At 44.0% G+C, this 25,261-nt stretch overlaps 1 protein-coding gene across 3 annotated transcripts in view; it reads left to right on the top strand.

Moving 5' to 3' along the window:
• Window positions 1-21,947, top strand: part of CTNNA1 (catenin alpha 1) — a 120,392-nt gene extending 98,445 nt beyond the window's left edge. For all 3 annotated transcript variants that reach the window (XM_075164069.1, XM_075164068.1, XM_075164070.1), the window contains 7 exons: window positions 4,953-5,153; window positions 6,222-6,373; window positions 9,241-9,351; window positions 10,884-11,065; window positions 11,849-11,954; window positions 18,098-18,232; window positions 20,749-21,947. In XM_075164069.1, the coding sequence (XP_075020170.1) occupies window positions 4,953-5,153; window positions 6,222-6,373; window positions 9,241-9,351; window positions 10,884-11,065; window positions 11,849-11,954; window positions 18,098-18,232; window positions 20,749-21,036 (1,175 nt within the window). In that variant the 3' untranslated portion in view covers window positions 21,037-21,947. The remainder of the gene's footprint in view (window positions 1-4,952; window positions 5,154-6,221; window positions 6,374-9,240; window positions 9,352-10,883; window positions 11,066-11,848; window positions 11,955-18,097; window positions 18,233-20,748) is intronic.
• The last annotated feature ends 3,314 nt before the right edge of the window (window positions 21,948-25,261 follow it).

Below are 25,261 nucleotides of genomic sequence, written 5' to 3'. Positions count from 1 at the left end.
AAATGCTCTGTCAATATTTTTAACTGTGTCAGCTTTAGTAAAGTTTTTAAAGTTTTTAAAAAAGATTAGATAATTATAATAGATTAATAATTCCATTTGGCAAAGTGCTTGCCACGATAATCTGTTTTATCAGCATCATTGATAAAGACCCACTATTAGCTGCTGTGACCTAGAAATAGGGGAGCATTTTTATTTCCACATCCTCTAATTCTGCACTAGCCAGAGGACACGGTGATAGAACCACGTGAATTGTGTCTGCAATAGCGTTCACAAATTACCACTACAAACTGAGGGTCTAATTTTCCTGGTGCAGACAGGCTTTGGCATCTCAAGCGACCTAAAAACTGTGGTTGTAAAGAGATTTCACAGGAAGATGTGTGGCATCAGAAGTACCAGGTGAACACATCTAGGAAATGTAGACAAAAACCTACAGGCCTGAATTAAAAGACCATCTTTTTTTTTTAATATTAAAAACAAGAAAAAAAACCACGCACAAACCAAAAAAACCCCCAGTAATATTTCTACAGTGAGTCCCCTGTATTATCATACATGTTGTATTGTGGTTCCCTGGGTTCTGAATAAAAGTTTTCTTTGCAATGAGTTAGCATAAACTTATTAGGCAATTGAATGTTCTAGTTCTTTGTATCTGTCTTCGTGCTTGTCATTGCAGCAGTAGTTGAAATTGCACAGCTGCGAGGAGCCTATTTCTGGGGAAATATATTTAGAGAGAATTGTGTGCTTAAGTTCAAGGCTTCACTTGGAGTTTGCCCACAAGTGTACAAAACATTTTAAAGGGAAAAAGCTGTTAGTCTGTGAAAACACAGTCTGTACAAGGCTGCCTTACTGTGTTTCACTTACAGTGTGGCTCAGAACGGGTCGAGCCACTGGAACTGAGTGGTCTCCATCCTCGTATAGGTTGTCGGAGGAGATGGGTACTCTGCTTTTGAGGGGACAGGTTATGGCGTTGGCCCACCGCTGAGTTGCTCTGAAGAGTTTCAAGGGCTTGGCAATAAGCAGGGAACGCTTCTTTTCTGAGGCAGCGCAGGCTGACTCAGGAGAGAGTTCACCTCGAGTGTGTGCTTGCCACCCAAAATGATGCCATGGAAATGCTGTAGTGTGAGACTACTTCAGATGCTTGAGTGCTTTCGGCAATTATTTGTATGTGCTGCGTTATCAAAGAGATGTTAGAAAAATATTAAAGCAATAAATATTGCTTTAAGTATTATTTGTTTGAACTTTGATAAATGTTTTCCATATAAATGCCAGAACTCCAATTCGTCTGCTAGAAGTCTAAACATCTCTTTGGATAAAATCGTGACAAGTATGATTTATACCAGGTTCCATTTGGGATTATTGGGATGTTTGTGCATTGTAGGGTTTTATCAGTTGCTAACTGGGATGTAAGCAGAATTACAAAGCGTCCTTGTGGGTCTGTGTGTGTGTATATAATAGCACATTCCTACAACATGTTGTGCTGTCCATCATGAAGTGTATGCTTCATTGTTCAGCTTATGCTACAGAACTGTATTAATTATGCACAAGTAAAGGCTTGATGAAAGAGATGTTGGGTTTAGATAATAACAGAATATCGTACAAGAATAAGGATTCTTAAATGCAGTGTGTTGCAGATAAGCTTGCAGATTACAAGATTTTATGAAGGGCATAGCATGAGAAAGGCCCTGTTGAGTTAGGACAACGGTCTGGCGGTGGCTAATTGTCAGTGCATGGGAGATTAATAGCAGAGGAGTCTTGTAGACTGAAGATCTTTCCTATACACTCCCAACCATGAGTGATTTGCAGCTCAGGGAGCTCCAGCATCAGAGGTGCTATCTACTGAACAGTCCTTGACAGATTTTTCTCATTTAAGCTTGTGTTAGTTGCTCTTCCAACCAGTATAAACCGCTGGCATCTCCATCGTCCTGTGCAAAATTCACAGCTTAACTGTGCTCCGCGTGAAGAACCTCCTCGGTTTTGCAGTGTCACCTATTCGCTTCAGTTGATGCCCCTAGTTGTAGTAGAAGATGGCGAAGAGGTTTTTTTCTCTACTCACTTTCTTCACGCTGTTTGTAAATGTACAGACTTCTGTCGTACGCTTAGTCACTCATCTCTGTCTTGACTGCTGAATCTTTGCCTGTTTCATTATTCCTCATTTCAAAGCTCTTCTGTACCTTCTGTAATTCTTATCCCTCTTGTCAGTGCCTTCCCTAAGCACTCCGGCTGTGTTTATGTGCCCACTATCTCTGTTCTTTAGAGCAGCTGCTGGTAGCACCATGTAATTGTCAAATTTAGTGTTCTGAAATTACCTGGATCTCCCTTGAAACCCTCTAAAAAAATCATTCCATTTGCTGCCTTCTGTTCCTCCGCTGCTGACAGAGGTTTACGCCAGAGACTGCCCATCACAGCGGAGCTATTTCGTCTTAAGAGCCTCCGGATGAATATTACCTGTGCCCGATGATTGTCCTTGTTCATTACAAGATGAATGCTGTATTTACAAGCGCACGAACACTCAAGTATTTGTTCCATAACCATGTCTACTGACACTGCTGCTTCACTGGGTTCTTCCAACGTCCCTTGGCAAGAGAGGGTCCAGCATGGAAATTGTTTTAAGACCTTCCACAGGGGACACAGCAGAGAAGCAGAGTTGTATTTATGTATCTGTGGCTTTATCTCTTGACTGTTGCTCTTAGGTTGTGATCTCCTGTAGCGCCCAGACTCCCTCGCAGACTTCTTTGGGATGCTTGGAAAAGGATTTCTTAATCCCTTTAATGGGGAGGTGGGTGGAGGTGGAAGGTGTTCGGTGGGGGTGGATTGAGGATTGACAGCCGTGGGGGACTTTTCTGTTGGCTTTTCACAGTTTTATGTATGTCCTTGTTTGCTCTAAAAATCATTTTTACTGGAAAAATGTCTTTCCTCTTACCCTCTTACCTGGTTGCCAAACCACACCATATTTTCCCTGTAGTTATTTCGGTAGAACAAGATGCCTTTGCTGTTGCCTGTGTTATATTCTGTGTTACGTTCTATTGCTGCGAGACTTTTCTCCAGCTCAGCAGCAGGAGGGCTGTTAGCTCTGGTGCAGGACGGTGTTATCACATCCCCGAAGGTACTGGCGGTGAACCCCCCGTCAGCATTTCTTGGGCTCTGCCACCCCGGCCTCAGCAGATGGCATTTTGTGCCAGACACTTGTGGTCCATATGCCTGTAGGACAGGTAGCAGCGTGTGTACGTACAAGCACGCAGAACAGTGTCAAATCGGATTTGTTACCATCCAGCGGGAGAGTATAAGCAGAGTGGATGCACCTGACAGTCCCGAACTTCCCGGGGGCCCCTTGCAGATTGCCCCGTGAGGGATTATCTTTCCATAGAAGTGTCTTTCTGGCAACTTTGCATCGGCAAAAGACATTAAATGATCAGCAGGCATTTAAATATTCATCCTCATTTTGTCCATGCCTTTTATTAAAGTTCGTATAATCCAAAGAGGCTTTTAAATGGTCTGTGGCTTAATTTATTCGTTAAGGAATTCAAGCAATAAACAGTCTGTGTTTTGGCTTGACGCCGATGCTTTTTCTTTTTACTGTTGCAACTTGCAGGGATGTCTGTCTCTTGCTTTAAATACCAAAACTTTGTGTGCTCCTTGCTGCAGTTCTTGTACCTTGGCTGCCTGCTCACTGACTTGTCAAATCACTAATGAACCTGCGCTTCTCTCTCTTAGGGCCACATTCTGCCCTCAGCTGAACTTGTTCAGGCTGAGTTGCTTCAGAGTTATTTCACAAGTGTAATTTTTGTCCAGGTTGCTTACAAAAGTCTCGCAATATTGCACCTGGCTCTGTTAATTTTATGTAAATTAAGCGTAACTCTTCCAGCAGCAATCCTTTCGGCCAGTTTATACAAATCCTTTATCAGTCAACTCTATGTGCTTCTTGTCTCTACAAACTCTTGCAAAATGGCTCTTTTACTACCTGCATAGGGAATAAAAGCCACTTCAGTGGCACGGATTGGCAGCGTAGCATGATTAAGTCAATGGTAAGTAATGCTGAAAACTATTTTAAGTGACAGAGCAGAAATGTTTCCAAGTTGGTTTCTTACCAAGCAGCCCGAATGCTGATGTTGGATGCTGATGTCAAAGCACTGGTACTGATATATTAAAGAGGTCTCCAAAAGTCTTTGGAAGACCTTTTGGGTAGGTTTCCCCAAATGAGCATCCCAACCTCTTTAGGCATCTTCAGAAATCTTAGGGGTTTTTACTCATTTTGCGCCTCTTGGACTTGATAAATGGGGGAAGATACCTCTGTGTAAGAAAGAAAATGTATATTCTAAAAGTCAATTACAGACAGAGGTCCTGTCTTTATTTTCTGTTCTCTTAAGAGGCAATGAGTACTCTGTCGCTGGAACGCTTTCTGCATAGATCACCGCATATATTATGTGTCTTAAATTTGAATGGAGGACTAACAGTTTAATATTCTCTGATGATATGTGTGTGGTTGTAGGAAAACACTATGTAGGAACCTAGAAACGTGCAACAAGTGCCCCAGTCTATTCGAGCGTTGAGTGGATTAGGTGTGGCACTGGGGAGGGTGCCTCATTGCCCCACGCACATGGAATGATGGGGGAGTGGCTTGCAAATATTTGGAATAAGGGCTTTGGCAGTCCAGGGGAGGAATATGGGAAGAAACACGTTAGGGGAGAATTCAGCTGAACTCAGCTTTTCTGTGGATAAAATCACGTACAAACGGGGATAAGAAGTGTGGATGCCAGTAAGTGAAGGGAGTGATGGTTTTTTTGACACCTGGTTGGGAAGGTCAGCTGTTTGCTGGTCATAGCAAGCTTAAACATCAGTGCTTTACAGCATCTCACTGGAGTTTTACAGGGCAGGTCACAAGCTGAGAAACTGCAATGCTGATGACTGCAACAGAAAAGAAGATGATATTGTCTAAATCCTCCTTCTTTTACCACCAGAGAATCATATTTTAGAAGACGTAAACAAATGTGTCATTGCTCTCCAAGAAAAAGATGTTGATGGTTTAGACCGCACGGCTGGTGCAATTCGAGGACGTGCTGCTAGAGTCATTCATGTTGTCACTTCTGAAATGGATAACTACGAACCTGGAGTCTACACTGAGAAGGTGTTGGAAGCAACGAAGTTACTGTCCAACACAGGTAAGAGTTGGTAACTCCCGAGATCCCTGAATCCATATTGCTTACAAGCGCATGGGCAGCAGATACTAACGTACCTGTGAAACCTATTAAAGACTCCATATACATACTACAATGAAAATTAGTGGGAGTTATTTGCAGAGCTGTTGCAAAATGAGAAATGTAATTTTGCTGTCTTGACTGGCTTAAAACTCCGCAGTGCACAAGGTCTCCCTGAATGTGCTTGCTGTCATTGACTGAGCTGTAGAAAGCTGAAACACCGGGGAATGAGTCCCAAACAGCGAGTCAGGGCTTGAAAGTCATGCTGGTCATCTTGCAGTATCGTACCAGGCTCTGTCAGTGTTCAGGATCCAGAAAGAAGATTTCTGCCTGTTGGCCCAGTAGAATAAATTTTGGGTAATAATTTAGGGTAAATTTTGTAAAATATCTTTATAACTGTTAAAGAAACAACAAAGGTTGTAGTCACCCACCCCTAAACGATAAATTAGGATGTTACCAGCTAGTTCACAGGAAACACTCATATAGGGTAAGGAATGATTCTGCTTGCTTCAATGAGTGTTGTGCCAACTATTAGTTGTTGGTTTTGCTTTAATTACAACTTTGATGAAGAATCAAGGGTGACACTGAAGAAACAAACAGGCTGTAAATGGTTCTGTGATGTTCTTCCTGGGGTGCAGTGAGTCGCTGAAGTACAGCAGTGCAACCTGCCCTCTTTGTCGTAGCAATACTATTTTTTTCCCAAAAAATGATGTACATCTACAGGGAGTATTAAACAAATGCTTAATATTTTATCCCACAGATTTTAACTGCTTCCCCAGGTGTTTTCTCCTTGTCCACTAGAAGGGTGTGATAAACTTTTCACTGTCTAAGGGGAAAAAAACAAATAGCGGTAGAGAAAACAGAAATTGAAGTGAACGTAAGACTTGACCTACAGTATTGGTGTCCTATAACAAATGTTTTTAATTTAAATGGAATCACTGCAGAGTTTCCAGTGATAGTTAACAACAAGGCACACACACAGAAAATGCCATTGGGGTGGGAACTGACTGTTATTTTGTGTTCTTAATTCAGTTATGCCGCGGTTTACTGAGCAAGTAGAAGCTGCTGTGGAAGCACTGAGTTCAGACCCTGCTCAGCCAATGGATGAAAATGAATTTATCGATGCTTCGCGACTGGTGTACGATGGAATACGAGATATCAGGAAAGCCGTACTGATGATCCGGGTGAGCATAACTTAAACAGCTTTCTGTTTTTCCACTCACTTTCCCCCACCTCTGTTGAACTGACATGCATCAGTTTTATTGAGAACAGACAGCGTAAGATTTTTCGTTTAGCTCATATTATCATTCTGAGTCTTGAAAACTGCTAATCACTCTGTGGAGTACTTCAGAAGTACGTTTTGATTCAAACTCATTAAACAGATCTGAGCATCAATGATAGCCAGCGTTGTGATGCTAAATACCCTTCACGCATCTTCTGTAATATCACGTTAATGCCTTGCTTGTTAATGTGCTAAAATCAGTGACCTTTGATTTAACAACAGCAAGTGGATTCTTAACTATAGATGCTTTTCGATGGTTTGGGAGCTTAGAAATAAAACCTGATAGCTCTTTATTAAGCGAATTTTGAGAATTAATGCTAATTAGTCAAAAACATATTTAGATGAGTTCAGTCTGTAGTTCCTAGAGCATGTAATTCGTTAATTGGCTAACCTCAGTAAACAGGGGCCAGTTCATAGAGGCTTTGTCTCTTTTGTGCTTGCGTGTTTCAGGTGCAGTGAGTGTGACTTGGAAGTCCTAATTTCTGGTAGGTCAGGCAGCGTCAGACTGGTAGGAGGCGTGCAGGGAAGACGCAGAAGGGCTCCTGCAATTGGTTGAAGGGATGCAGAAAAGAAAGTTCTGGCTGAGGCTGACCTATGGGCATATTTCTTGAATCTTAGCGGTGTAAAAATGGGCAAGAGCCAGACAAAGCAAAAACAAATGTAGAGGGTTTATTCCTTGTTTTCTTTTTACCTTGTATGCTCTGACTCAAATGTAAATGCCTTGCGGAGAAACTGTCTTCATCTTTCAGGATGGTAACCATGGCAGATGCATTTTGGTGATAAGTACATTGAGGATGTACAGCCCCAGAATATATGTGATTATAGTAACCATTGCAATAGTATCTTCCATGTTTGCTGCTTAAAGCAAAGAATCGGATGGAAAATCAGAAGAAAAGCTGACAAACACCTATGTGCTCTCCATATAATTTTTTTTCAAACTTAAGCTCAGGATTTGTAGGCAACAAATATTAGATGAAGATATCAGTGCTTTCCTGCTATGCAGACAAACTAATTTGATTCACCCCCTGCTAAAGTCCTTGTTATTCAGGACATGAAGGCATGACTGCCAATTCCACGTCGTCAGTAATTAGCCGAGCTGACGATGCCAGGAATCCTGACGTTTCCCCTTGCGCCGCGTCTCTGATGTCAGGGTGCCACGGCTTCATTGCAGCTGCCAGTAGCTAACGGCAGCTCACTGGTGACACATCAGTGACCTATAAAAAAGTTAAAATGTTAGTATTTGTTGTCCAAAGGGCTGTAAGGTCTAAATGCATTTAGGATAAGAGAGTCATCCAAACGGAGATGCCAGGCCACCAGTTCTCCAGGGCTTTGTCTCAAACTGGACCACAGGAGTAACCGCGCTCACAGGGGGATGCTGCTAAGCTCAGCTGGGGCAAACAAGCTGTTTCACTTGAAGCTTTGTCCGGTGGCACTTGTTCTTTACAGGAACCAGAAGGAAAAGTCACTCAAGCTCCTAATTTTTGTGTTTATGCAGGGTATTTTCAAAACTAAAATGTTACTGTATCTGTAGGTTATTGAAGTAAAGCTCTTTCCTCCCTGATGCCCAGGCAGTCTCTTATCACCCCCAGAGGAGTTTTTGCTCTCAATGACAGGTTGAAAGGCAGAATTACACTTTGTATACCCCAGGTTGTTTGGGCTGTGGGATGGATGGGAAGACAAGGGGGCTTGAGAATCATAAACAGTTTCTAAAAATGCAGCAGAACTGTTTTCTTTAATTTTTTTTAATTTTTAAAATATTGATACACTGAGCTACTTACTAGTATATGTCCTTATGCTGATTTTGTGAATATACTCTGTTCTTCAAGGCATGAGGAGGAGATGGTGGCTGAAATACCCTAGGTCTTGATTGTCAGCATACTCATGTTTGCTTTTTGGCAACTATTTGGCGTATCCATCTTTATTTTAACTGTATCACAAGATTTCTGTATTGGAAAACAAGTTTGTAAAATTCAAATCATAGGAAAGAAATATGAAGAACAGGGACTTTATTTGCATCTTATCTGTAATCACAATTTATTGCATTTATCAGTTAAGTTCTTTATTGATCCAGCTCTGCAAATAGTCATGAAGTGCCACTCTAGGCAAAGATGTAATATTTTGACAAACATGCTGTTTAAACTTGATAAGCTTTATAAAAAGTTTGCCAGCTATAGACTGGCAGTAGCAAAAATAAATCCTAGGCAAGCAGGAACTAGGTCAGATGTGTTTAGCCTACAGCACAAAAGCTGGCCCTCACTAGCTAAAAATTTTCAGCTTTTCCTGAGGGATAAGAATAAATTTCGATATATTTTATCTGTTGTTAATTTAGTCGATGCTTTGATTCATGATTGTGCTAAAGTCGACGTCTGTGGTTTTGAACCAGGCCTTAAAGCTGTGTGTAATTTTAGCTTCAGAATCTCAAGTGAAGCTTTTACATTTAACCAAGTTGCAAAAATACCGTTCGTTTTGCAAAAACTTTTTTCTGTGTTTCAAATCCTGAGTGCATTAGTGTCCTGACAAATCTCAGATGTTTAGTTACTGGTATGTAATTTGGGGGATCCCTATGTGTTTAACGTGAGCAGTCAAGCATATATTATCACACATGTTCACAAGCTGGATACAGTCCTTATATTTACCTTTTTGTTGAAAACATGGAATAATTTTTACCTTTGCTTATTTCCATTCTCTCTGCTTGAAAAACAATATTCTTGTTGATTTTGAGACCCTGAAATCTATTGTTTGACTCTGACTGAATTACTCTTTCCTCAGACTCCTGAAGAGTTGGATGATTCTGACTTTGAGACTGAGGATTTTGACGTCCGCAGCAGAACAAGTATTCAGACCGAAGATGATCAGCTCATTGCTGGACAAAGTGCAAGGGTAAGGAAGAAATCTGAGCATTATAAAACTGTGACCTGCCTTCAACAAACAGTTCAACTTGCTTTGAAAATCCAGGTTAAATTTTTTGGGAGTGGTGATGAAAATGTTGGATCAGAAAACTGGCATTCTTCTGCTTCCAGTTTTCTTCTGAAAAGGAGGTTAAGTGCAATGCAGCCTGTGTTGGTCTGATGGATGTCAGAAACGTCTGTGTTTTATTTTGGATGTTCTGAAAGATCAAAATCCTTTTAATACCGATGAACTACTTTATACTTCGACATTGCAGATGTTGTAGGCGCTGCCATTTAATTAGGTGAGCTCCTGCAGGGAGATACGGGGCAAATCATTCCATGGTACTAATGTTATTTTCAACTTGCACATACTAAGTTTGTGGGCAAGAAATAGATAACTCTGCAATTCAGGCATTTTTTACAAAATGTCTTCTCACGCATGTACTGGTGTGTGTTTGTCCAACTGAGCATTTAATCAAGACAATGTTGAGAGGAGCTCAAAAATGAAATTATTTAAACTAACTGCATTTCCTATGACTGTTAAAAACGAAAGCGTTGATAGGCAATATATAATCATTTATAGGTGAAAACTTAAAATCAGTACATTGAAGGAAAAACAGGCCTTACCTATTGTTTTTATTTAACATGTCCCCTTCTGGATCGATAACAATTTACGCTCTTGGGAAAGTGCCACGAAAGATTTTTTGTGAAGGCTCTTCTAGCCTGAAGGAGGCAAGAATTAGCTAGGCCTTATTTATCAAACTTCTGCCACATCGGCTTTGGAATTATACTAACTGAGAGTATTTATCATGCTCGCCTTCCTTGTACAGGCACTCTCTATTCCCGTATCCCTATCTCCCGTTTTATTTAAATGCAGACATTTCTAATTTACCTTTTAGCACAGCTGCTGCCAGAGGCTTTTTTTTGTACTGAAGACTCCTTTTCACTGGATCCTGGAGGCATGAATGCTCCTAGTATTTATGAAGGCAAGGGCATTGAGTCTCATACAGGCTGTAAACCTAGTCTAATAGATTTTATTCAGCAGTAAGCACATACTCTTTATTTTCACTTACTCTTTCCTCAGTATGCATGTTTCAAAATAGTACATCTAGCTTTTTGCAGGAAAGAGGCTCGTAATATTTTTTCTGTTGCATTGCAACACTGAAAGATACTTCCTTTCAAGACTCTTAAATTTTGTAGAAAAGGCAAATCCCTCCTCTTTGTGCAGTTTTTCTTTGCTGGATGGTAATATCTGGCAAACTTGTTTGGTGTCTAACAATTTTATCATGCAAATGCCTGTGTTTCAGAAGTCAGCTTGTCTTTCTGGGCACTCTTTCTTAAGAAAGACCGTATAAACTTTGGTTCAAAGTGGAAGGAAATGGTTCTGTAAAGCCTCTAGGTAGAGGATTGCTATTAAAGTTTTATCCCCCACCTACATGACTTAAACTGATTATTAGTAAAATGTTCCAAAAAGCCTTCTACAAGCGGCGGCATAAGGCAATATGAGAAAATTCTCTCTTTCAGGCTATCATGGCCCAGCTCCCTCAAGAGCAAAAAGCTAAGATTGCTGAGCAAGTTGCAAGCTTCCAGGAAGAAAAGAGTAAATTGGATGCTGAAGTATCAAAATGGGATGACAGCGGTAATGATATAATTGTTCTGGCAAAACAAATGTGTATGATTATGATGGAAATGACAGACTTCACCAGGTAAGTCTTTTTAATTTGTACACACAACACCTTCTCTCAGAACTGACTGGGATGCTGATCTTTCAGTGAAATATTTTGCGAGTACTCTTAAGAGTCTGTCTTATTATTATTTCCTTAAATGTTACCCTATTAAAGCCTGTGTATTAACTCGGGAGATGCATCACTATGCAGTGACGGGGTGGTAATAACTGTTTAAATTGATCTATAGATACACAGCAGTTATTGCCTATCTGTCTGTCTTTCTTAAGGGTGATTTTTGTCCCAAGGAAAAAAAGATATATATAGATATATATATATATATATATATTTGCTCAGTTCCTTAAAACATTAAATTCTATGGGCTTCTTGATATTGCTGTACTGCAGAAATAGTTCCTTGTACAGTTATTTGCAAAAGAGAGAGATTTTGATGCCTTTTGCCATTCATTTACCAGATTTTATATAACACTATTTTGTAAACTAGATGTTGCATTCCATGAAAATTGCAAATCTATCTTCTAAAATGTTATCTCTTATCATCATTAGGTTGCTTTAAAACAGTAAAATTTAGGATGTTTTTATTCCTAGATTTAATCTAAATATGAGGAAGGGCTGGAAGGGGGAAACTGTCTTGAAAATGAAGGTGCTGTAGTGGCTACACCTATCTGTTTCTGTGCAACCTTATTCATGCAGTTTGGGTGAGGAATCACTTCTAGTACTATATGGAACAGGATGAGAAAAGCAATATGTAGTTGACTCTTCCAGTTTTCTGGTGCTAAAAGGTAGACTCTGTTCTGTTTTGCAGAGGTAAAGGTCCACTGAAAAATACGTCAGATGTGATTAGTGCAGCCAAGAAGATTGCAGAGGCTGGGTCAAGGATGGACAAGCTGGGACGGACTATTGCTGACCACGTAAGTCACAATTCATTTCCATAAGCCTCCAGCACAAATGAGCAATAGATCTTTTAGTACTGTGGACATGATGAACAGAAGAAAATGTGTTTAGTTTTGAGGTTTTGGAGTTTTTTTAAACTGATTTTCCAGATTTGCTGCTGGAAAATTCTGACCTCTTCTTTCTAGCTGCTCTCCTGCCACCCTAAGCAGTGTAAGCAGCTAAATATGTCCAGCAGTAACACTAGCAGCTCCTTGGCTTAAGTCGAGCACCTACCATTTTAAGGTAGCAATATGCCAACACTGCTTCGTGTCACGTAGTATCTAGGCCAGTTTCTCTAACTGAACAGGACTGAGACTGAATTCGTGTCGCTTCTGTCATGCTCAGAATATGCCCAATACTTTCCAAAGCAATGATGAGACTGCATAGGCAACACCATAATTATTGCACGTGGCCTATTGCACAACCCTTAATGTTATTTTTGAGGCAGCTTTTTAATATTAACAATTTTTAAATGCTCCATAGACTGAATGGTGAGATTGTCAAAACTCTCTAGTATTTTTTTCGTTGTCTAGTCAGAGTTGATGAAGACTTTGAGCAAGACATGTAGTGACTTGAGCATTTTCTACACTGTCCCAGGCTATCGTGCGTGGTGTTGTCCTATATGTACAAAGGTATTTGAAAAGAATTCTATAGGTTTGAATAAGTATGGGCCAGCTCGGGGTTTTATGCAATGCATCTGCCTGTCCTGAGCCATTTCAGAAACTGGGTTGGGCCAAGCAAAAGCACCTTTGGTCTTAGTCCACACCCAAATTGCAGAGGAACATCAGCACTAGTAATAATGTTCTGCCTTCAAGAGAGACCCTGAAATGCAGGTAGGTTAAATCTGAGATCATGGACTAAACTTTATTTTGTACAGCTGTTGCTTGCTTTTCAGTCCTTCTCTGAATGTAAATTCATAATGCAAGGTTTTAAATAAAACTGTGTCACATTGGAAGTAAATCTTTGTAATGCAGATCTCTCTTTAAATGTTGCATCTAGAGGATGTTGTCTTCACCCTAATTTATTAATGATGCAGTGAGAAATGTTCGATGGGGAGATAAAGTTGAAAAGTGCTTTTTAAAATGGGTCTCCTTGCTATAGCATTTTGACAACCATATTTCTGTAAGAATCAGGTGCGCTGCTGCTATAGGTAAATGAGGCAAGGAGCAGTTTGTGTTACAGATCTCGGGGAATCTTGGGCTGAAGGTTTACAATGCTTTTTTTTCTTTAATTCACATGCTTTATGCAAACGTGGTATATGGTTTTCTGCACTGAGCCACTTCAAAATATAGAAGAAAAGTAAATGGCTCCTAGTAGAAGTAAGGTCCTTAAAAATGTAAAAGATTAAGCACATGTTTGAAGATAAATATGAGCAAGACTGTACAGTTAGTAATTTTGACAAGAATATAGCTTTTTTTTTTCCGACTCCATACTCTACTAATACTTTCAGCTTGCATATTTCATTAGTTGTGCTTACATACTCTTTGGAAACTTGTAGTGATCTGTTAACGTAGAACTATCTGACAGTTACAGAGGACGTACAACGCAACCATTTCAGTGGAGCACTAATGCCTTCCCATGCCTAATATGGGCTTTTAGCAAATGGATGGGTTTTTATGTCCTGTTCACCATGTGACTCCGGGTGAATCATGACCCCTCGTGTTAGTGTGTCAGGAACTCCTAACTCCTGCCGTCAGGCAGTTTTACAGCACATTTCCTTTGAAAACATAAAAGCTATTATCCAAGGTATTTCACGTCTGTTGAAAAGTGTCTAGCCATCAGCTGGCAGATTTTCCCAAAGGTGTTCCATCTTACACGCAGAGCAGCGTCTGCTTGTTTTGAATGGGGGAATATGAAGAAGTTATGAGTACAACACAAATGAAAATGATTTGCAGCAAGACAACGATTCTCTGTATTTTTTTTTTCAGTGTTGAAATACTTACAAAGCAGAAGAAAAATTCTGTTGCTTTTTCCCTTTGATAGTGGTGGGAGGTTGTATCAGTATCCGATCCTGAAATTGAAAGGAGCTGGGGGGAAGCGTAGGGATTGCCCCGCTTCCCAGAAAAGGGCTCCAGCAGGCTCTTGCTGTCAAGACTGGTCCACGCGCTGCGGCGGCTGCTCCGGGGATGTGCTCGGGGCACAGGCTGGCGGCTGTGCTGGGTGGCAGCTGCTGGCACGCATTGCCATGTGCCCGTCCTGCCGTGGTACCTGCTCCCCCCAAATGCCTGTTTCAGCTTCTCTGACCAAACAGTGCCGAGCCCAGCTGTTACATAGGGCTGGCGGGGGCATTTTATTGTGAATTACTGTTACCCTAAACTGGAGATACAGTGGGAAGAAGAAAAGCCTCTGCTTGCTTACACCTACCAGACATGTGGGGATGGGGGTTGTGTGCTTGTCTTAATCAGCACACACTGCGGGAGAGCTCTTCTGTCTTTCCCTGCCCCTTTTCTTTGCAAAAAGGGAGAAAAAGGTGATCCTGCTTCTCTGCAGGCTCAGCTGGACTGGTACGAAGTGAATGTGTGTGCATGTTTGCTCTGTCCGGGATGGATCTGGGATTTGACTTGGAACAGCCAGCTTAGCTTTTGCCAGCAACCACCATTGAGTCTGTGACAGAATCTCATTTTGGGGGGTTTGGGGAGGTGGGGGTGTCCCCCAACACCCATTTGTTTCTGTCTACAGTGCAGCTATCTGCTGTGACCATGTTGTGGGAACCCTCCCAAGCTAGCTCTGCAGACAGTTGGGTTTTTTGTCTATGGCTGTTGTTGGTTAATACAATAATGTAATCTTTCTTTACCAGTGTTGAAATTGTTGCTTTTTGGGTTTTTTGGTTTTTATCTGAGCGTTTCTGCGTAGGAAAGGACAGGGCTCATATAGGCATCCGCAGTGCCTTTTGTTGATGTTGGGTTTTATCCTGTGTTACATCTCTATTCAAACATCATCTGTCTTTGAACTGAATTCTCTGTTCTGCTCGTAGAAATAGGATGTGGTTTTCCAACTCACGTCATATTGATAAATACAACCGAATAATATTTCCTATTCCACTGCCTCCCCCACTGATGTTTCGCTGCCTCCTTCAGCCATTGGTAAACATGTGGCAGCCTCGTTCCTTGAGAATGTTGTTCCTTAAATGGTTTCCATAAACTCGCAACCCATAAAGTACCTTGCATTGTTTAGCGGTCCTTCTGACATGCCGTATTGTGCATTTGTCAACATTCAATTCAATCTGCTGCTGTGCTGCTCGTTCACTTTGTTAGATGAGCTGTTTGGGAGATGGAGAGCATTTTCCAAAATGGTAATTTCAGCTTTTCATTAGCTCTTTGGCCGATGCTATTTGTGGACTTTCTCTGAAACATCTTGTACTGCTGACTAATATTGATTAGCTTAAAAAATTAACCTGCAAGCTTTGCTGCTTTCTTACTCACAGTTTTCACTTCACTGATGGAAGCAACGTGCCTACGTAAGAGTGGCAGATCCTTTGGGTGTTTTCATGAGCTTTCCTTGGGAATAAGAAGGTGATTTCTGTTAGTTTATGGACACACAGGGTCAAATGTCCGTAAAGCCATCCAAATCTCCATAGCCTGTGTTACACAGCCTGATCTGCTTGTCCCAGCTTGCCAAAAATTCTCTTGTAGTGCATTGTGTGTACGTGTGTGCCCTGCCTTAGATCACAGCTCAGCAGCCTGCCATACGGAGGCATCTCTATATGCACAGATATTAAGCTGTTTTCTCTCTGCTGTGCTGAAATACCATATTGGCTTAAAAAACCCACTTGTTCTGGCCCTGGAAAAAACCAAATGTATTTATTAGCTACGCTCACCTTCCTTGCAGAGTTAAATGGCTGTTGTGGCAGATCAGTTACTGGTGTGGGAAGCAAATGCTCCGTGTGAATGTGACCCCCTGTTCGCGCAGCACTGCTTGCGCGACACGAGGGTCTGTTCTGGTGCAGTCTCTTTTTGTGCCTTTTATATACAGGGAGACTTTGGTTCCTGCTTCCATCTTGTACTGCTAGAACCGTAGCTAAGGAGAGGAGGTCTGCAGTGAGAATTAGGGCTCAGACCCTACTGCTGACACCCAAGAGGGGATTTTTATCTTGCTCTGAAAAGAGAGGAGAGACTGTGTGGCCATAAGCAATAAACCTGAGCTTCAGTGAGGCTTAAAGTAGTAACTTGGTGCTACCTTTAAGGTTATTCTCCCAAGCATACTGTGTCTATTATGAACCTTCATTTGACAGACGGTTGTACAGGATCAGGGTACTAGATGAGATGGGATTTTCTTGTGGACAGGGATGTGTGGAGAAGAGCTCTCGCAGACTGTGCAGCGCTCTGAATCTCAGCAGGGTCTGGTCGGTGGGAAGAGCAAGCAGGGGCTGGATGACGAGAAGCCAATGCTGCTTGGAGCAAGACTCTTCTCTTCCTTTCACGTCTAGCACTGGTAAATCACTGCGGCCGCTCGTGGTTTCTGTGGAGTTTTTGGTGCTTGTCTGGAAGCAGCCAGTGCCAGGCTTCTCCAGGACAAGAGGCTGGTCGGGCAGACCTGCAGCTATGGCACTACCTGGAGGGGAGAAGCGGTGGTGTGCCCTGCTTGCCATCGGGTCAAGCTAAGCTGTGGGGCCGTGGAAAAGCATTTGGATTTTGTACATGAGTGCGTGCGTGTATGGGGTGCTGGAAAGCTTGCATTTAGTGATCAGGGATTTGTACCAAGACCCTGGATGCTGGAGTTTTAAGGAGTTTCTGGATGGGGTGCAGCCGTCTAGGAAGGATGGAGATCACTGCAGGGTCTGCCTTTGGTCTACCAGAACGTGACCTGTTGGACCGTAATATCGCCAGCATCCCTATTGCAATAGCTTCCGCTATCATCCAGGCTGGTTTAGAATCTGTTGTCTTGGGCACTGCTTGCAGCACGGCCAGTGATGTCTGGAGGTCAGAGCTGGCCAACGGCCCAAGTATTTACCCAGTCGCGAGATGTTTGGTGCCCCATGCTGGGGTGCAGGCAGCCCTAGGTACCCCACTAGTGCTGCATGCTCCGGGCAGGAGTGTGGCACGCGTGCCCTTGGGTTTGTTCCTCAGCAGCATGAGAGGCTGGTGGGCAAAGGGTTTGTGGAGTTCAGTGCGTGCCGGCTGCTTTATTCACTAGCCTTCATACAGCCAGAGCGTGCCAGTAGAACTGAGATGGCCCGATATTCTTTGGAGAAGCGATGCTGGCCACCGTGCTTGCTGCCGTTTTTAAAGATACTGCAGGACTGGCATGGGTAGTAAAAGGCTTCCCGTAGTCTTTTTGTCTTATGCTTGCAGATTCTGTTTTGGACTGTGGCTGCCCCTCAGCAGGGCTCCTCTTATTTTGAAATCCAGCATGAGACTGGCTCATTAATCACCTCGCCGCTCGGCTCTGCAAAGCAAGGGACGGTCCTTCGTTTCTGTCCGAGAAAACAGCTTTCTGAACTGCACTGCAGTCTCCGGTACCTACGTAGGCTTTCAATTGCAAAGCTGAAAAAGTTACTTTTATCTTACAGATGAGTGCTTCAGCAAGCACTTTAAAAATTTTATTTCATGCCTTGTGAGGAATCTAGTTTCCACACTCCTAAGAAATGGGAGCAAAAGTCAGGAAAATATCTACTTTGCTGGATATAATTGAGTAACAGTCAGGTTTATCATTTCCTAGCTTAAAATACTTAAGATTGGAAATTGAGGCTGGATTTGGTAACATTTGCTAGTTGTAACTTAAGATCTTGGATGCCAAATCATTGCTGTTGCGTCCTGTAACGTGTACAGGAAGGACCTTCTGTAGTTAACAAACCTGCTCTGGAAAGGTTAGGTAGCCCTCCTCCTCTTCCTCGCAGGGAGCTCAAGGGCAGCCGTGCAGCTGAAAGGATACCGGCGATTTTGTCCAGCGGCTGCCCCTGTCTTCTAATAGCCCGTGTTTATTGCTTCTGGTTTTTTTGTATGTATTTAGTGATGCCCATGTATTGCTCAGCTGTCTTTTGAAAACCAAAGCTGAACAGAAAGGGGAATGGATCTCTGGAACACATTCACTATTACAGAACGGAGCTGTCTATTTTTTCCCTAAATGATTTCTGTTCCAGTTTTCGTGATTGCAAAGTAAAACTTCACCTTTGTTTTTCCAGTGCCCCGATTCTGCGTGCAAGCAGGACCTCCTAGCCTACCTGCAGCGCATCGCACTCTATTGCCATCAGCTGAACATCTGCAGCAAAGTGAAGGCTGAAGTTCAAAACCTCGGAGGGGAGCTGGTTGTGTCTGGGGTATGTATGAGCTATGACTGGCCGGTTCATGCAGTTTTTCTTCCAGGGGTAACAATTATTCCAAGCTAAGCTTTTATGCTAAACATTATAGAATATAGACAAGAGATTTTGGAGCATTCAGTCAAAGTTTTAATGCATGCAAAGTTTATAAAACTGCCTGCGCTGCCTTGTTGTTCTTGGAGGAGACGCTTACTGTTTGAAAGGGGGGAAAATACTTCGCGTTTCCTTACTCAACGGTGTTTGTAGACAGATTCACTTTACCTTTGTGTAATCTACTGTTTTTCCAGACTGTTTTTCACTGTTAGTGAGGTTAAATCACTTTAATCAGCGTATCTAAACCTACCCCATGTCTCTGCACAGCCTCGGAACATGCTGGGGTCCTGCAATGCTCCAGAGATGTTAATATTTCAAAATAGCTGTGCCCTGAAGAGTGCAGGGATTTCTAGTGGCTGCTCTGTTTTATGACAGTGGAAAGCTGCCTTAGGCCAGCCTGCTTCCTTACTCTAGCCATTACTTAGCAAATAAGTTTTTCACTGTAGTTCATGAAATGCTTCCTCCTAAGAGGAATCTACAGGATGGATATTTGGGGGAAGTGAAGTAGAGCTAAATTCTTAATTTCTTCTGGCATATTCTTCCTTGCCCCAGGGTATGTTTGATCACCGGTGCTTTTGCCCATCCGTGTCATGACGGAGGTAGGAGGTTTAAAGAAGGGACAGAAATGGCTGGCAGTCCAATATTGCTATCTGAATCCTTAAAAGCAAATGGAAAAAAACTTACCACCTTCTGCCATTTAGATATATCAAATGCTTAAACATATTAGAACATCTTTTTTCCCACAAACAAGCTAGAATTGTAGAATGAGTGCTTCGGGACAGCCGCTGAGGGAGGTCCGCAGCAACCTGCTGCAGAAGCAGTGGTGGTGATGGACCACACTCGCATAAGCTTAGCACCTTCGCAGGGGAGACGGGCTTCTCTGCTGCACCTCCTACCGCTGCCAGTCCCACACGCTCAGATTTCCAGCACAGCGGAGCCGAGCGATGCGATGTAATGAAACGCGTTGCTGCGCGTCTCTGTTGCATGCCTGATGTCCTATTAGCTGGAAGGCTGAAGGCATCGTGCTGTCAAAGAAGTAGATGTGTCATTATGCAATAATCCGTACTCCAGGGTTTTACTGCAGTTATTCAGTGTCTTCAGAATTTACATACCCTTCTGCCATAAATTAGTTATATGAACAGGCTGGCATCTGTAGTCTAATCTCCTGGCTTATCTGTCCTCCACGAGTCTGTCCACTGGGACTAAATACTGCCAGTAGTAGTGTTAAGCTTCTGTCAGGTTATCAGATGAAGACCTCTGCCAGTCCAGGAACTTCACCTGTCTAAAAGTAAAATTCTCTTCAACGTTAATATCCTCCGCCGTCCGTATACTGCAGAAATTCTGTGAAAGCAGAGCTATAACCAAGGCGGTAAGAGCTTGCACCCTAAGCAATCTGACAATTCATTTAGAAAAGTACCTCGTTGCTTTCACTGCGTTTAATATGATTCTTCCTGCTGTGAAGATTCATGGAAATAGTCAAATGCAACGAAAGTGTTTTCCAGCGTGATGATTGGGGCGAGGAAAGCAGATGACACTGGTTTGCTGGAGGGCGCAGATCAGATCTGCCGTTGTGGTACTCAAAACACAGCGTGATGGAAAGGAAGCTACCAGCACCGTAAGAAAAGCAACCAACCTCCTGCTCAATTTATTTTGCTGCTAGATAAGCAATGGCTTCAAGGTTTTTCCCAAAACCTTCCTTAGATGTCTACAACGCTGGAATTTAAGTGTGTAGAGGCAGCTGAGCTCTTGTGTAAGCTTAGCGGAGATGCAGAAATCCTGCCCGAGACCGGAACCCGGCCCAGACCGTTGGGCATTCGCAGGCCGGAGGTCCCACCCAGAGAAGTGGGGTCCCTCAGCGGTCCTCCCCTCTCTCTTCCACCCTGCCCCATTTTTGGCTCTTCATCTCTGCCATGTGCTAAAGCTTCGGCAAATGCCATTTTTTTCTCGTTTTAATGCTCTTGTAAATCAGGGACCCGGGAAAGGGCTCCAGCATCTTCTGGCTGAAGATGCAGTTGCGTTCCTTCCTTTCCAACACAACTTAATATCCTAGGGTGATTTAAATATTTATTATCGGTGATTAAGATATTAGAACAGCTTTATTAATTTCATTAGAGAATAAGCTACTGTTAAAGCCTAGTCACAAAAGCAAACAGCAGCATACAAATTTTTCTGATTGCCATTAATAGGGAGAAGGCACAGATCGTGGGCAAATATTGCACTTTTTTTGGTGGCACAAGTCAGGTTTTTACCACTTAGTGTCCAAAGAAAAATACCACCTTGAATTTGGAACCTCAGATTTCAAAAGAAAACCCAGAAAAATCCATTTTCGAGTGCTTTTACGCCCCAGGACTATCATGTTTTCTGGAATACTGTATTTGTGTGGGTTTTACGGCGTATAACGCTGGCGTGTTACCGTTCGGCAGGTGGACAGTGCCATGTCCCTTATCCAAGCAGCCAAGAACCTGATGAACGCGGTGGTGCAAACCGTGAAGGCTTCCTACGTGGCATCGACCAAGTACCAGAAGTCCCAGGGCATGGCTTCGCTCAATCTTCCCGCCGTCTCTTGGAAGATGAAGGCTCCGGAGAAGAAACCCCTGGTCAAGAGGGAGAAACAAGACGAAACCCAAACTAAAATCAAGAGAGCGTCCCAGAAGAAACACGTCAACCCGGTGCAGGCTCTCAGTGAATTCAAGGCGATGGAGAGTATTTAAAGAGAGGTCTCTGTCTTGGTTATTTTTTTCTCTAGCCCACTACTGCTACTTTCAGAACTCTACTTTTAATATTCTAAGGATTTTTCAAAAGTTTACTATTCCTCAAAATGTATTTACTTAATATAATTTTGATAACTTTGTTTAGATTGTGTGGGGAAATACTCAAATTTATAAGTCCTATCAATATAGCTTCAGCCTGCGGAAGTGTGTTAATTTAGATTGCTTTTAGATTTCAGGGGTGTATTTCTAGCGGAAAATTATTTTGTATAATCTTGCTTTAAATAAAATATTCTATAACCAAAGAGGATTTTACAGTAACACTAACGGTTAACACTAATAGTTGAATCATGCTACTCAGAGACTGCAGTTTTTCATTGTGATCAAGGGAGGAAAATTAGATCTTTTCACTCTAAAAAAAAAAATAATTAAAGTATTGTATGTATTAGTGTATTCCTGCTGTTGGGGTGGAGAGGGGACAAGCTTTGTACGCCCAAAGGAGTATGAAAATCCAGCAGATGCTAGCTGTGCTGCCGCAACAGTGTGACCACAACTGGAAAACATCTGGAAAAACGACACACCCTTGCCTGGGTTGGGCGTTGCTGGGGGTCGCAGCGGAGGGGGTGGTGTTTGCAGGCGTGTTTGGTGGTGCGTGGTTATGGGATGCCACTTTCCCTGGGCTGCCTTAGAGCTGTTTGCCAGACGGGTCATTTCCACGCCTCCGCGTTAGAGCCGTTTGCCGCGGGGGGTTCACACGCGTCTCTGCTGGGGGAGCACCCGGAGCAAATCCAGTCAAACGTACAATCACGGAGGCGGCTGGTTACTTCTGTACGACGCCGGACGGGAATTTTAATGCCTGGTTACAAATTACTAATGTATTTTGCTGCGGGACACTAATAAAGTTGCTTTTACCAGCCGGTGTATTGTGGTGCTGTGAATGGAGCGGGCTCCCAGCCCGCCCCTGCTCCCCCTCCCCGGCATTCAGATGCAAATTGGCTTTGTACTCATTTCTCATAATTGCTCTGCACCCCGCCTTGGGCTTCCAAAGGCACCCAGCAAATAATGTTTGCTCAGGCTGCAATTTAGACTATACATTATTTGTGATAACTATAGCTACAAGGTATAATTTCGCTGTCTTATTTAAATTTTATGAATTTCAGTGTGTTTTACACGTACCAATAAAGTCCAGTATGCGAGAAGAAGCGCTTGCGCAGGTCAAAGTCGCGTTTGCCGTTTCTGTAAAGCATCCATTAAAATGGAAAGCAGCCTGTTCTGTAGTTAATGTTTTAAACTGATCTATTGCAGATCCTTGGCAGCGTTATGTTATTTATCTTGATCAGCTTATAATTTACTATATCAAGGTTATTGCTGTCATGTTACCAAAATGCTGATCAGAATTAAGCTAAATAGTTCGTGGGATATTTTTGCCAAATTTATTATGTTTTCAAGCATTTTAGCCTCCTGAGTACAGATAATAAACAGCTGAATTATATACTAGTTTCACATGCCCTTAAAATCTAAACAGGCATCTGCTGGGAGGGTAAGCTAATGCGCTCGTTCCACTGACACTTAAGAGTTAATGAAATAGATAAGCTGTAGATCTTGTTGTCTTATATATAATTATTAACTGGTTTTATACAATGTGATTATTTTTTTTTCCCCCTTCTCTCCTGGTATTAATATAATTGTCTTAAACGCTACATTGCCTGGGCTGTTCAGTGGCTCTCTTCAAAATACATACATTACTCCCCCCAAAATGCAATCTATTAGTGAACTTTAAAAAACAACCCATATATTAAGATGTACAGACAAATTTGTATGTATTTAGCTTTTAAATAAATGTTAGTTTATTTTATGCTGCAAACTCGAAGCATCAGGTCAGCAACAAATTAAAATATGGTTCCACCTGATGAAAGCTGGTTTGAAAACCCAGCGGGGGAGCGGGAGGCCGGAGGGAGGCTCGGGCCTCCCTGTCGAGAGGCAGCGACGGGGGGCGGGAGGCCAAGGCCCCAGCGCCCCTCTCTTTTTTTATCCAGAAATTGCTCCTCTGGGAATCGCATCGGGTTTGTAGAGGGAAGTCGTTAATGGCTGGTACTTATTTAATTGCTCTCTTTAGGAATGCATTGGCAGCGGCTGGGGGAAAGGAGAAGCCCGTCTCCCCAGGCGGAGGGAGGGTTTAGGGCCGTGTTAAATCCGATTCTGTTTCTGTGCTGGGTACGTGGTTGTCAGCGCTCGGCCCTTGTGCGGCTGCTGCTCGCCAGGACCAGCCTTGGCTGCGCGCGGTGCTACGGACGTTGGCTCAGCGGAGATCGCTTAAACGCGGGGCGAATTCCTGCGTTGCCTCTTTGAACTTGGTTAGGTGGGTGGAGGGCCCTTGGGACGGGGCTTTTTAGATCTCTGTGTGTGCTGGTGGCGTAGGCGAAGGCCGGATCTTGCAGGCCTGGAGGAGGGCTGGTAAGCGGCAGCTCCTCGTTTCGGAGCCACCCCCGAGCCCCGGTAGCTCGGGAGGAGCCCGGCACAGGAGCGGCACCAGCTCCTACTCGTGTTGCCCCGCACAAAGCAGCAACGGAGCCTGCGGCTGGTTCAGCGCCGGACCCCGAGACGCTGCGAGCGGGTGGCTCGGTGGTTTAAAAAGAACCAAAAGAACCGTAAATAGGCCGGTCCCGATGTGTCAGGTAATTTCAGTCTTCATCAAAACCTCCCGTCTGGAAGCGGCAGCATCACTTCACGGCAGCGGTGCTGCGCTGCACAGCGAGGGGCTCCGGACGCAAGTGAAGCTGTAACTTTATTAGAGAGCCAATTGAAAAGAATTACAGTAATTACTGCTTGATGTAATTAACCGCTGGGGAAGGGCTCGCGCAGTTGGTCTCTGCTGCGGCTGCTGGAGGGGAACGCTCTCCTCTACCGGGAGGGAGCGAGCGCGACCGCATCAGGTTGTAAAAGCCGTGCGGGTACGAGGTGGGAGAGCTTTTCAGCTGCGTTCCCCGATGGCGTGCGGTGAGCTGAGCCCCCCGTCCCTTCCCCCGCTGCTCGGCATCGCTCTCCCTTCAACAGGAGAAGAAATCGCGGGGCTCCAGGGGCTGGAGGGGACCCGCGGCGGCTTCGGGCAGGGAAGGGCTGTGGGAGCTCCCTGCCCGCCGGCGTGCACGGGTGGGAGCCGGGCACGGCTGCTCCCCAGTCACCGCCTGAAACGCCCTGAAAGATTTGTTGAACAGGAAGGATTAGGGGTGTTTTTTTTTTCACTGCTGTGGGATGGCAGCGCCCGGTGAGGCTGTGCCGCTGCCCGGCAGCCCTCCTGCCCGCCCCGGGGAGAGGGACCTGGCTGCACAGGGACGCTCAGGAAAATGAACCGCATTGTCTTCTAAAGTGTACTGGTGAAACCACATTAAATCCCCAGCAGATAGTCTTCTTCCAAATTTCAAGTGCTCTTAATTCAATTCAGCGGTGAATCAAGCCACTCTGAATTTATGCCGCTTTAATTGCGTGTGAAGGCTTCGCAGTGAGGTTTGATGCCCTTTAATGGATGCCTTTGCCATTCAGCGCTCTCCCTTCGCGCAGCCCAGCTTTGCTGCTGCCCGGCTCAGAGACCAGCCCCGGGCAGGGGCAAGCACGGGCGCCAGGTTCAAAACAAGCCGAGGCCAAAACACGCCAAACCCCAAATATGCAATTACGTGGGAGGGCAGAGTGGGGGTGAGGGGCGTGGGGTTCAAAACCCCTGACAAATGGGTGGGGAAGGAAAAATCCATTAAGAGGCATCCGATGCTCCAACGCTGAAAGCTCAGGATTTCCCTACGCTGTGGATGTGGGAGGCTGGCAACCATCCCAGGCCGATGGCCTCTGCCCTGAGCCCCCTCCCTGCTCGCCGCACGCCGGGATTTGGGTTTGGGGAGCTCAGGCTGAGCCAGCACAGCCCTCCTGGTGCTCCTGTGGGGGCCAAGGGAAATAACGCTGTTGCTGGCCTGAGTGCATGCGCGATGCCGGCCGGGACAGACTGCTGCTTGATGCCTGACCCACCTCGGGGCTGTGGGAGCAGGAGGGACCCTGTTGTCTCCAAAATCAAGGATGAAAGTAAGACCCCCTGGTCCCACAGAGGGGCACGGCCTGGTGAGCCCTGCCTGGGGTCTCATCTGCCCCGGGACCCCTCCAGTCGCTGCTTGTTCTGTGCCAGGGTCATGCCAGGGATGTGGTCCCAGTGCCGAGGAGCCGCCAGCGCGGGTCCCGGCAGCGG

Source organism: Calonectris borealis, chromosome 15 (genome assembly GCF_964195595.1).
Source record: "Calonectris borealis chromosome 15, bCalBor7.hap1.2, whole genome shotgun sequence".
NCBI classification, from domain to species: Eukaryota; Metazoa; Chordata; class Aves; order Procellariiformes; family Procellariidae; genus Calonectris; species Calonectris borealis.
This window is presented reverse-complemented; position numbering and strand designations above follow the sequence as displayed.